At 44.7% G+C, this 13,494-nt stretch overlaps 1 protein-coding gene across 6 annotated transcripts in view; it reads left to right on the top strand.

The window, feature by feature from the left end:
* Positions 1-13,494, top strand: part of ptpn4a (protein tyrosine phosphatase non-receptor type 4a) — a 287,492-nt gene that overhangs the window by 201,243 nt on the left and 72,755 nt on the right. For all 6 annotated transcript variants that reach the window (XM_070875277.1, XM_070875279.1, XM_070875282.1 and 3 more), the window contains one exon: positions 8,422-8,556. In XM_070875277.1, coding sequence (XP_070731378.1) covers positions 8,422-8,556 — 135 coding nt within the window. The remainder of the gene's footprint in view (positions 1-8,421; positions 8,557-13,494) is intronic.

Consider the following 13,494-nt stretch of genomic DNA (forward strand, 5'->3'; position numbering starts at 1 on the left):
GGGACGTTTTACTATAAATACAAGTTGTTGAGTTAAAGAATTAGAATGGAGATGTTGCTCTACTGGGTGTGTGTTCTGTACCTCTGAACAAAGGAGACGGAGGAAGGGATGTGTAGACAAATTAGAGGCAAATCTAGAAGAAACTGGTCTGTACAAATGGGTGACTTTAATAATTGAACATGGACATAGGTGAAAGCAATGTAAGTTACTAAAAGGGAGGAGTTTCTATAATCTGTGGGGGCATCACATCTGTCCTCTCATGACATTCACATGCACACTCTACAGCTGGCTGGAAAGCAGTCAACAGCTGAAATCCTGGCTGACTTTTTCACCTCCCTAACCTGAATGCCAACCAAGAAGTCAACCTGAACCATTCCCAGTCTATATGGCACACTGCTGCACAAGGAGGTGCATTAAACCACAGAGTCATCAGAGCATCCCTCAGAAGTTCCTATTAATACTCCCAAAGTCTGCTAAACAACAGAAAGGAGAGGGGGAAGGATGTGTCAATAAATTGCAAAAATTGGGCCAAAGTTACGTCTTTAATTATCTAGAGATAGACGAGTGAAATCAATGTAAGTGGAAAGATGGGGTCGGTTTCTATAATGTCAGGATTGCTTTCTAGATCAGTTATTATCATAGGCAGTCCCTCGAACCGAGGATGACTTGCTTCCATGTCAAAATGTTCACAGGTGTTTCAATGATGGACCTAACATTCTAGGTCCGGACTAAATACTGAAGGGTGGAAGATGCCTGTGCTTGAATTTTTTTTAACATGTGGTGACCGTTGCACATCAGCCACCACACGGGCTTGACAGAGCTAGGTCTTGGTCCAGTAGCAAGGATTAATCAAGACGACTGGAGACCTGCTCTGCCGCACAGACCAAGTGCGCGCACATATCGCAGTGTGTGGGCTGGCCCGTGCGGCCCCGAACTCTCGCCTCTCCTGGGCCCCGATCACATCCCTCTTCAGTCTCTTGCCACTCCTGATGTACCTGCCCATGCTCCAATCACCGACCTGGAACTTGGTGACGTCCCTTTTCACTGCCGTTGCTCTCCTGCTCTACACGTGCTGCTCCTTGGAGTAGTATGCTGCTCCTTCTGCTCCCTGTCCTGCTCCCATGGTGCTCGCAGGCCGAGGGCCGCACAGATTGCTGGGCTAGACTGCCACGCTGCTCCTTCTGCTTCCCGGCCTGCTCTGATGGTGCAGTGCAGTATGTGATAACTTGTCTGCAGATGGGCGTTTGTGGCCTTGGTAAAAGGCCAAGCAAACATAAAACTAGGCCTGAGGGGATTGCCAAAGCCATATGGCCTCACAAACCATAATCTAAGAGGTCTGAAGGCATGGGCAGGAAGTCGTGTGTGTGTCTGTCTGCAGCACTGGCAGCACTTCCCTGTTTTGGAGTAGTTCAGTTTCTATTCTGAAATCCAGTCAAGTTCTGAGAGATTTTTGACTGATTTTGGAGAGTTTTCCAATGTTCAAAATGTTGGATAGTACTGGAACAGTAAGTTGGGTGAGCCTCTCACCATTGTATTTAAATAATAGCAGAAGAGCTTCCCTTTCTATAACTGCCTTCATGTCTTCAAGACAACTGAAAGCATTTCCAAACCAATGAATTACTTTTGAAGTGTAGTCACTGTTATGTAACCAAACATAACAGACAGTTTGCACACAAGCAGGTCCCATAACCAGCAATGAGCTAAATAACGAGATGAATGTTGGTGAGGACATTTCTCTCCCGCCCCACAGTTCTTCTTGGAATAGTGCCATGGAATGTTTTACATCCACTTCAATTAGAAAAGGGAACTTCAGATTATTGCCTCTTTTCAAAAATGTCAACCCTGACAATGCAGTACTCCCACAGTTTTGTATTTAAGTGTAAGTTATGTGCTAAAGTCTTGGAGTGGGACGTAAGACCATGACCACCTGACTCAGGTGAGAAAGCTACCTCTAAGCCAAGCTGGCACTTAATGCTGGTATACAATAAGGATCTTATCTGGTCAAAATCTTAATGAAGGGACATTATTTATTTATTTCTTATCCATAAGTAAAAAAGGAATTGCCCTGGTTGATACAGGATATCCTAGTTTGTTGAATAAGGAAATGAAAATCATCTCTTCAGTTCCACATCTAGCTAGTTGTAATTTCTGTCAAGTTTGTGCCTTCGTTGAGAGCATTTGCATTTTGTTAAAATGATGAAGAAATGATGCTTGATACCATATTTGTCCTTTAAATTGCATAATTTCAGTGTTGCTATATTTTGATCATTGGCAACCAAATCTGGAAAAAATGTAAATAAACATTTTTATTAAACATAAGGCCCGTAATTTACAGTCAGTGGCAAAACAAAGGTGCTCGCTGCTGGCCTTGAAAGGTGCCCACGGAGATCTCGTGATCTCTGGCGAGAAGTTTGCCTTTTTCGACATTCAATTGATTGCAGCACTCTTTCATGGGGATTCCCAGTGCAGTGCTGCAATGATATCAACAAGCTGTCTAAGCACATTAAAGAATTCTGTCAGGAAATGAAAAGCTGATTTTATCCAGACTTTTTAAAAATGTTAGAAAGTGAAATAAAGATTGGGACTTTCCCATGGGGATAAGGTAGAAGCTGAAAATGAACAATCTTTAAGTTTTAAGTTTTTTTTAATTGACATTTTTATTATAATGGAGAAATTTGACACTTCACACATCAAAGTTAGTTTTTCTGGCCCATAACGTTTGTTTATCAGTCAATATGCTGTCTGGAACAGTAGCGTAGTGGTTATTGTAATCCAGAGGGCTGAACTAATGATCCAGAGAAGCGAGTTCAAATCCCAATTTAAATTCAGTTAATTAAATAAATCTGGAATAAAAAGCTAGAATCACGAACGGAGACCGTGAAAGTATCGGATTGTTGTTAAAAACCCATCTGATTCACTAATGTCCTTACCTGGTCTGGCCTATATGTGACTCCAGACCCACAGCAATGTGCTTGATTCTTAACTGCCTTCTGAAATGGCCCAGCAAGCCACTCGGTTGTACACAACCACTACGAAAACCAATAAGAAAATCAGACAGACCACCTGGCACCAGCTATAACAACAGCACATCCAACCCAGTCGACCCTGTGAAGTCTTGTGCCAGAATTGTGCCACAGACTAGTCTCAGAATCATACCTTGCAGCCAATGTCCCAGGCACCTCCATCATCTTCCACTGGCAGGACAGACCCACCAGAGGTGGTGGCACAGTCGTATATAGTCGAAAGGTCAGCAGTGGGGATGTTCGCTGATGTTCAGTGCCATTCTCGACGACTCATATAATGCATCAGTCCATGCCTGCATGCAGCAAGACCTGGACAACATTCAAGCTTGGGTTGATGAGTGTCAAGTAACATCTGCACCACACAAGTGCCAAGCTGTCACTATCTCTAACAAGCGAGTGTCTAACCACTGCCCCTTGACATTCAACGGTATTACCATCGCCGAATCCCTTACCATCGCCGAATCCCCCACCATCAACACCCTGGCAGTCACCATTTACCATTTTGAGGATGTTTCCAGTAGAGTGGACAAGGGAGAACCAGTTGATGTGGTGTATTTGGACTTTCAGAAGGCTTTCGACAAGGTCCCACACAAGAGATTAATGTGCAAAGTTAAAGCACATGAGATTGGGGGTAGTGTGCTAATGTGGATTGAGAACTGGTTGGCAGACAGGAAGCAAAGAGTAGGAGTAAATGGGTACTTTTCAGGGTGGCAGGCAGTGACTAGTGGGGTACCGCAAGGTTCTGTGCTGGGGTCCCAGCTGTTTACATTGTACATTAATGATTTAGACGAGGAGATTAAATGTAGTATCTCCCAATTTGCAGATGACACTAAGTTGGGTGGCAGTGTGAGCTGCGAGGAGGATGCTATGAGGCTGCAGTCACTTGGATAGGTTAGATGAGTGGGCAAATACATGGCAGATGAAGTATAATGTGGATAAATGTGAGGTTATCCACTTTGGTGGTTAAAAACAGAGACACAGACTATTATCTGAATGATGATAGATTAGGAAAAGGGGAGGTGCAACGAGACCTGGGTGTCATGGTACATCAGTCATTGAAGGTTGGCATGCAGGTACAGCAGGCGGTTAAGAAAGCAAATGGCATGTTGGCCTTCATAGCGAAGGGATTTGAGTACAGGGGCAGGGAGGTGTTGCTACAGTTGTACAGGGCCTTGGTGAGGCCACACCTGGAGTATTGTGTACAGTTTTGGTCTCCTAACTTGAGGAAGGACATTCTTGCTATTGAGGGAGTGCAGCGAAATTCACCAGACTGATTCCCGGGATGGCGGGACTGACATATCAAGAAAGACTGGATCAACTGGGCTTGTATTCACTGGAGTTCAGAAGAATGAGAGGGGATCTCATAGAAACGTTTAATATTCTGACTGGTTTAGACAGGTTAGATGCAGGAAGAATGTTCCCAATGTTGGGGAAGTCCAGAACCAGGGGTCACAGTCTAAGGATCAGGGGTAAGCCATTTAGGACAGAGATGAGGAGAAACTTCTTCACCCAGAGAGTGGTGAACCTGTGGAATTCTCTACCACAGAAAGTTGTTGAGGCCAATTCACTAAATATATTCAAAAAGGAGTTAGATGTAGTCCTTACAAGGGGGATCAAGGGGTATGGCAAGAAAGCAGGAATGGGGTACTGAAGTTGCATGTTCAGCCATGAACTCATTGAATGGCAATGCAGGCTCGAAGAGCCGAATGGCCTACTCCTGCGTCTATTTTCTCTGTTTCTATGTTTACCAGAAACTCAACTGGACCGGCCACACAAATACCATGGCAACAAGAGCAGGTCAGAGGTTGGGTATTCTGCGACGAGTGTCTTACCTCTTGACTCCCCAAAGCACAAGTCTGGCGTGTGATGGAATACTCTCCACTTGCCTGGATGAATGCAGCTCCAACAACACAAGAAGCTCGACACTCTCCAGGACAAAGCAGCCTGCTTGATTGGCACCCCATCCACCACCTTCAGCGTTCACTCACTCCACCTCTGGCCTACCGTGGCTGCAGTGTGTACCATCTACAAGATGCACTGCAGCAACTTGCCAAGGCTTCTTTGGCAGCACTTCCCAAACCTGTGACCTCTACCACCTAGAAGGACATGGGCAGCAGGCGCATGTGAACACTATCATCTGCAAGTTTCCCTCCAAGTTGCACACCATCCTGACTTGGAGATATATCGCTGTTCCTTCATCGTCGCAGGGTCAAAATCCTGGAACTCCCTCTGTAACAGCACTGTGTGGGAATACCCTCACCACACGGACTGCAGCGGTTCAAGAAGGCGGCTCATCGCCCCCTTGAGCGCAATTAGCAATGGGCAATAAATACTGACCTTATAAGCGATACCCTCAACCCATGAACAAAAAAATAAAAAACCCAGTTACACCTATTCAAACATTTAATGGGGTATTTAACATCGCTATTATCATGGAAAATCCTACATTTTCTTCCGACTACACTGATCGTTGGGTGCAAGAGGTGGTGGTCAACAGCGCAGTGAATGACACTGCAACTTCAGGATTTCCACGTTTAGATGCGCAAGTGTTAAATCCTGAAGTTGTAATCCATTTCAGAGCAGTAATGAAGGTGAACGCTGGTAGTTCGCTGTCATTACCCACTGCAAATTCCAGGTCAAAATAGTGGAATAAACCTTTTGTTTTTTCCAATCTAAGATCTGACACACTAATTCACTGCAGCTCAAATTGCAACACACTGAAGCCACTCCAAAAGAAATGAATGAACTATCTTTAAGTGTGGCTTGATTTAGGTTGTGTACAAAATGCTCCTTAAAGAAAACTGCTTTCAGTGAAAGTGTTTAGATGTAAATGTTCACCTTGCAGCTGCCTAGGCCTTGAGCTCTGGAATTCCCTCTTTAAAAACCTCTGCCTCCCCACCTGTGTCTCCTTTTAAGACTCCTTCAAACCCACCTGAGACCAAGTTTTTAGTCACCCCTCATAGGGTCCAAGTTTCCACATGATTTGCACCTGATTTTTAGGAGCAACTGGTGGAGAACGGACTATCTTAGAAATCGCAATTCTCCTCATTTTTTTTTCTGCAGTTCTAGTCAGGTAGAACAGTTCTACTTTGGAACAGAATTTTTTCTTCAAAAGGGGGCGTGTCCGGCCACTGACGCCTGATTTCAAAGTTTCCACAGTGCAAACGTACTCCAAACTAACTTAGAATGGAGCAAAAATCTGTTCTACACATTAAAAAATCAGGCGCAGGTTACAAATTAGGCGTCCAGAATGAGGTGGGGGGGGGGAAAGGAAGTCATTAAATTCTACAATAAATCCTTATTTATACTTCTACAAATATTATACAAATAAATCCAACCTGAATAAACATTTATAAGCCAAGAAAAGATTAAATAAACCATCTTCCTATCTCTGTGAAAGTGCTTCAGCCAGCCTCACAAGTTCGTTCCCGACGGCGGGAGGGAGGGAGGGAGTGCGGGCCCGCCTGCCCGAACGCAGCGGGGGGGTGGGGGGAAGGGGAAGGAAGACGTTCCCGACGGAGGGAGGGAGGGAGTGCGGGCCTGCCTGCACGAACGTAGCGGGGGGGGGGGGGGGAGGAAAACGTTCCCGACGGCGGGAGGGACGGAGTGCGGGCCCGCCCGAACGCAGCGGGGGGGTGGGAGAGAAAGACGTTCCCGACGGCGGGAGGGAGGGAGTGCTGGCCCGCCCGAACGCAGCGAGGGGTGGGTGGGGGGAGGAGACAGTGAGAAGGCTGCAGGAAGCCTCAGTGCTGATGGCAATGTGCTTTTATTAAAAAATGTTCAAAAATTAAACAGCTGCAAAGAACTACAAAAATGGCCGAGTGCCAGTGTTTCCTTCACACTGCGCGTGCGCGAACGCTCCAACGCGCACGCGCAGCGTTGCCGGCAGGAAAAAAACTAATTTAAATAGTACCCGCCCCCTCCCACTTACAAAATCGGCGCGAGTGTAGGCTCCGCCCCCCTGGGCACCGCGCCAAACAGACAAGGAGCTGCAGGGCTCTCCAGAATCGCGAGTTTTTTTTCCTGCGCCGTTTTAGGCGCGAAAAACGGGCGCCCAGCTCTGAGGGCCGCCCGTTTTTTATCGTGTGGAAACTTGGGCCCATAATATCTCCTTTGTTGGCTAGCTACCAATTTTTGTGTGACTATGCTCGGAATGCTTTGGGGTGTCTTCCTACATTAGATGCTCCTGTTACGGGTCACTTCATCACCAAATTCAGATAGTGGGTGAAAGAATGATTACGATGCAGATTCAAAGTTTTAAAACATTTGTGCAAGTTTTCAGAAGAGTAACCAGCTACGTAGTTACTAGTCGTGTTTAGATATATTGGAGCATAAAACAAGATTAAAATGTGGGAGAGGGTGTTGAAAAGGAATGGAGAGAAGTAATTTTGTGCAGCGTTTTCACCAGAGTTTAGTTGGTACATTTTCCATGTGACACTAGAAATGGCAGTGCAGATACAACCATGGTGGTCAGAAAAACCACAGCTGAGAACAGCTCGCTGATGCAATGTGGTTACGTTTTCTGCGAAATTTCCAAAGTGCACAGGAAATTTGTCAAACCAGTCAGAGTAGGTGGGACTTAGAAGTTAAAACTGTTGAAATATTTTTCCTTCAGTTGGAAAATACACAACAAAACTACAGTCTGCTTTTTGTTTCTGATGGCAGTATTCTTTACAAGGAGCGAGATTAAATATATTTAATATGCATGTATCGCAGGTAACTCTTTAAAACATAGTCTAAATATACAAATCTAGTTCATTGAAGGAGTTGAGTAGGCAGATAGAGGTGTGCATTAATCAGCACAAGATTTTCCATTTACTGCTCTGTCGGAAAACTAAAGGGTATAAATTTTCAGATCTGCTTAAACATTGTTAAATGTCTGAAAAGGAACGAGCCATGGTGAGGCTATGGAAATGTAGTATGTGTTTTACTGTTTTGTTTTACTTGCAATTCGTATTCTAGTTTTAAGCTGTTCCATTTACAACAAAAATGGTACCTAATGGCAACTTAGTTTGAGGCTTGGTAAGGTGAGGATCATGTGTTTAATCGCGCACAGTAATCATGAACTAAATTACGATTACTAAAATCAATGGTTAATCATGTGAATGTGTTTCTAAATGACCTCCAGCGTTTTTAGCTTATGATAGAGAAAATTGCTCATAGTATTTTGCTATTTTAAGCTGCGTTCGATGGTGATATAGAAGATTAGAGAGATGGTGCTTAAAACAATTTACATTTACTTTACAATGTAGCTTTAGGCTTGTCTTTTACCCAAGTTATGCATTTGTTGTTTCAACATCGTGTTGAGACCTAATTGCTTTGATAACATTCCCTCCACTTGAAGCCTAATTTTTAAAAACTGGCCAATTTTTTTTTTTGTCCCTTTTTAACGATTCAGATCACCCAGTAAACCATTGACGAGAAAGATGATGAGCGGGATGAACTGGGAATTGGTAAGCAGGAATTCACTGTCAGATGACCGACTTGAAACACAAAGTCTACCTTCACGTTCTCCGCCTGGGACCCCAAATCAGTGAGTAACAAATGCAAACTTTTATTTAAGAGGCAGGATAATGATGGAGAGATTTTAATTGCACTATTTGTATTGCAAATATTTTCTGTTTCCTTTATTATCTGCCTGTGTGCGTGTGTGTGTGTTCCTCTTTGTCTTGTGCACTTTACCTCTCCCCCCCCCAAACCAAAGAGCTTCATAGGAACATAGTTTTAAAAAGATGACATGTTGATCTTTGTGGGGGGAATAGTGCATCTGCATAATCTCATATGAACTCTTAACTTTTTACAGTAAGTAATGTAAAATTAGTGTTTCTGTTGCATTTATGAGACTAGTCACTGCAGCACTTTCACTGCCAATTCATTTTGACAACATTAATCCATTTGGTTGAAAACATCAGTCACTTGACTTTATTCCTGGTGAAAGTGAAAATATCTGGCACAAACCATTGTATGCCACAGCATATATTGGTTGTATGTAGTTGAGTAATTTTAATTTTCAGTACATTCTAGTGCTCAATGTGGGCAGATGCATAAAAGTACTGTTGGCATAGTCCAGCTGTGTAGAATGTGGATCCTGTCACATGAACAGCTCACACTGATTTGTGGTCTTTGATTAATATCAACTATCAGGAGCAATATTTTAAAGTAAATGCTTAATTGTCAGTGTTTATAAGACCGATGCGACAAATGTGTTGGATCATGACATAATCGGCCGTTGAATGCTTGACTGTAAATGATCCCTCATCAGTTATTCAAGAGACTTTGATGATCTCAGCCAGAGTCTAAAAGAGATGCAGGAGTGAGAGGGGTATCACAGAGCATGCACTTGTGGCATTCTCTTGTGCATTCTAACAGTCAAGCTGGTTCAGTAGCTAATATGAAGAGGCCAGTGTATGCCTCTGGTCGAAAACTATGAAAATAACTTTAAAAGTTATGAAGTGGAGAAAGGAGACATTAAATACCCCCAATATGAGGGGCAAAGAACAAACTAATGAATGCATCATTTGACTAATTTGCCAGTAAAATTAACACAGTTCACATGACTTTTTGGGAGCTCAATTGTTGCATTTCTGGAAGTCAGAGCTGCCAAACCCGGATTCAAACTTCTTTCTCACTATCATAAAATCTGCCAATGGTGAAAGTGAAGTCAACAATATATGGATGCTAAAACAAAAGCAAAATACTGCAGATGCTGGAAATCTCAAATTCCTGGAACCGATCAACAGGTCAGGCAGCATCTATGGAGAGAGAAACAGTTATCGTTTTAGGTCGATGACCTTTCATCAGAACTGGATGTTGACAGTACAAAGCCATACTACTTTTAATCCTTCGTTGATTCTCTGTTACTGACCATTTTTAAAGTTGCAGGTAGTGCAGTGACGTTCCCCTCATTGGCGTGGTGTCTATTCCAGTAGTTGTTTTCAATAAGTAAATTGTGACAGAAATGCCTGTGACAGTCATGTTTTTTCTGTTTTTGCTCAAGTTGTCCAACATCTGTACTATAAATACCAACAGCAGAGCAAAATCTTAAATGTGCAGAACGGCATTTGGAAGTGACTTTGCAGAATGTAAATGGGGTGTGGCAGTGTATGCCAGATAGAGTCCCTTTTGTGCAGATTAGTCATATAGGTAGCTAAATTATTTAGCTTGCCACTTTCAAAGTATTCTACTTCAGCACTGAGTAAGCTAATGTGATTGTAATATTGATGGGCAGGCTGACTAAATATCTGTAGAGCCTGCTGACAAGACATTAAAGGGGAAGAAATTGTCCCTTTCGATAAGGTCTCTAGCCACTGGAAAGCGGCCATACTGAATAGACGCCGACTCTCTGCGCAGCAGCCACCATTTTCAACATTCCCTTCCTCAGGGTCGAAGCAGTGTAGGGGACCCCACTGCTCGTTTTACCGCCATGGTGTGCACTCGCCAACCCCTTAGCGACTGGCGGCGACCCTTCCTGAAATTGCTCCACGGGAAATATCCCTTTTGCGGAATTGGCCTGTGGGAGCGGCGTCACCACCGGTCGGTGCCCCTGACAGCTTTTTCTGTCGGTGCACTTGGTCGGTGGCGCGGCCGCCTTTAATGGGGAGGTGGTGCTGCCAGTGGTGCCATTTTATTTTTTATTGTCTGCCAACTGCCAGGTGGGCCCGACAATTATGCCCCTGGGTTCAGCCGGGCCACCAACAGGCAGCCTGGCACGCCATCTTGGGGACCAGGCTGCTGGCCCGCCCAAAATCCTCCTTGGTAGCCCAGTGTTTGACAGAAGAGGCTGTAGAGCTTGCAGCGGCTCTCCTTTAACTGAAGGGGAGAGATGTTGTGATGTGCCATTGCGAGACGGCACGTCCGCATCACGCTGACGACTGGTCGGGGCGGCAGACCCACTGCAGGGGCACTTCCGCCCTTGGCCGACGCAACATCCGCCCCGAACAGGGAAAAAAGCTTAAGTGCCAAATTTCAATGGCATCTCCGCCACATGGGTTGCAGCGGAGAACAGCTTTTTAAACCCAGAGAGTGCGCCCTGTTTCAGGCAGTGGGCAATTTCAGCCCCAAAATATTAACATTTTCAGGAGTATTTAAAAGAAAAAAGCATAAGTAAACAGTAGAAACATTTCTGATCTCCAATCGTGAAGAATTCTTGCTCCATACAAGAACATAAGAAATAGGAGCAGGAGTAGGCCATTTGGTCACTCGAGCCTGTTCTGCCATTCAATAAGATCATGACTGAGCTGATTTTGGCTTCGACTCCACTTTCTTGCCTGTTTTCCATAAACGCTTGGCTCCCCTATTCATAAACCTGTCTATCTCCATTTTCAATATATTCAATGACTCAGCCTCCAAAGCTCTGAGGTAGAGAATGCCAAAGATCAAGGGGCAGTGGTTAAACTCTTGCTTGTTGGAGATAGTCATTGCTTTGCACTTGTGGCGTGAATGTTACTTGCCGCTTATCAGCCCAAGCCTGACTGTTGTCCAGGCCTTGCTGCATGCAGGCATGGACTGACCAGCTGTGATCTTATTGAATGGCGGTGCGGGCTTGAGGGGCCGAATGGCCTACTCCCGCATCTATGTTCTATGATTTATGATCTGTGGAGTTGCGAATGGCACTGAATACTGTGCAGTCATCAACGAACATCCCCAATTCTGATCTTATGAAGGGAATGTTATTGATAAAGCAGCTGAAGATGGTTGGGCCTAGCGCACTGCCCTGAGGAATTCCTGCAGCAGTGTCCTAGGGCTGTGTCGATTGACCTCCAACCACCACAATCATCTTCCTTTGTGTTTGGTATCACTAAAGCCAGTGGAGAGTTTTCCCTGAATCCAATTGACTTCAGTTTTATTAGGGCTTCTAGATGCCACACTTGGTCGAATGCTGCCTTGATGTCAAGAGCAGTCATTCTCAACTCACCTCTGGAATTCAACTCTTTTTTTTTGTGCATGTTTGGACCAAGGCTGTAATGAGGTCTGAAGCCGTGTGGTCCTGGCGGAACCCAAATTAGACATCAGTGAGCAGGTTATTGGTGAGCTTGATATCACCAAAGTGATCAACTGTGCTATGAGGGACTATCTAAGAAGAAGAGAAGAATTGACCAAATTGGATTTGACCTTTTTGTGGATAGGGCATGCCTAGGCAGTTTTCCACATTATCGGATAGATGCCAGTGTTGTAGCTGTACTTGGAACAGCTTGGCTAGAGGCGCAGCTAGTTCTGGAACACATCTTCAGCATGACAGCTGGGATGTTGTCGGGGCCCAAAGACTTTGCTATATCCAGAGCGCTCAGCTGTTTCTTGATATATGGAGTAAATGGAATTGGCTGAAGACTGGCTTCTGTGTTAGTGGGTCCCCAGGAGGAGGCCGATATGGATCATCCACTTGGCACTTCTGGCTGAAGATGGCTGCAAATGCTTCAGCCTTGACTTTTGCAACCATGTGCTGGACTCTGCCATCATTGAGGATGGGGATATTCACGGAGCCTTCTCCTCCAATTAGTTGTTTAATGATCCACCACCCTTCATAATTGGATGTGGCATGTAGGATTTGGCCGATGCCAACATCAGTGTTTGTATGGGCCGGAAAGATTTTTGCACTTTTAAAATGGATCTGTACCCTTTTAAAATGGAGATGCATGGGCTGCATTTCAAAATGGAGTTTGGACTTCAGTCCTTTAAAAGGACTGATTTTTGGTTTCTGTGAAGTATAGCAGGAGCTGTCTGTCTTTTGGGTTGCCATGGGACCAGTCTCAACGCTGACATCATGAAAGGCAGAGAGGCCTTTTCATTTCAAACTTTGTGTGATTTGTGGAAAAACACCTTTTGTCCATGGAGCCGGGATGTCTGGATGGACAATGAGGTTTGCAGGCCAAAAGTAACACCTCTGGACTCTTTCAATGAAAGAGCAGTCAACAACGCAACAAAGAATTAGCACTTCTGTTATGTATGTAAACATTACCAATGTGTAAGAATTATCATTCGGGGGCACACCTGTGGGAGACCCAAGGGTCACCTGCACACCCTGGGCAAGCAAGTAGAGACATAAAAAATAGGTGCAGGACAAGGCCATTCGGCCCTTTGAGCCTGCACCACCATTCAATAAGATCATGGCTGATCCTTCACCTCAGTACCCCTTTCCTGCTCTCCATTAACCCTTGATCCCTTTAGCCATAAGGGCCATGTCCAACTCCCTCTTGAATATATCTTAACGAACTGGTATCAACAGCTCTCATTCTTCTAAACTCCAGTGAATACAGGCCCAGTCGATCCAGTCTTTCCTGGGATGGCGGGACTGACATATGAGGAATCAGTCTGGTGAACCTTCGCTGCACTCCCTCAATAGCAAGAACGTCCTTCCTCAGATTAGGAGACCAAAACTGAACACAGTATTCCAGGTGAGGCCTCACTAAGGCCCTGTACAGATGCAGCAAGACCTCCCTGCTCCTATACTCAAATCCCCTAGCTATGAAGGGCA

The sequence above is a fragment of the Pristiophorus japonicus genome, chromosome 3, assembly GCF_044704955.1.
Source record: "Pristiophorus japonicus isolate sPriJap1 chromosome 3, sPriJap1.hap1, whole genome shotgun sequence".
NCBI lineage: Eukaryota > Metazoa > Chordata > Chondrichthyes > Pristiophoridae > Pristiophorus > Pristiophorus japonicus.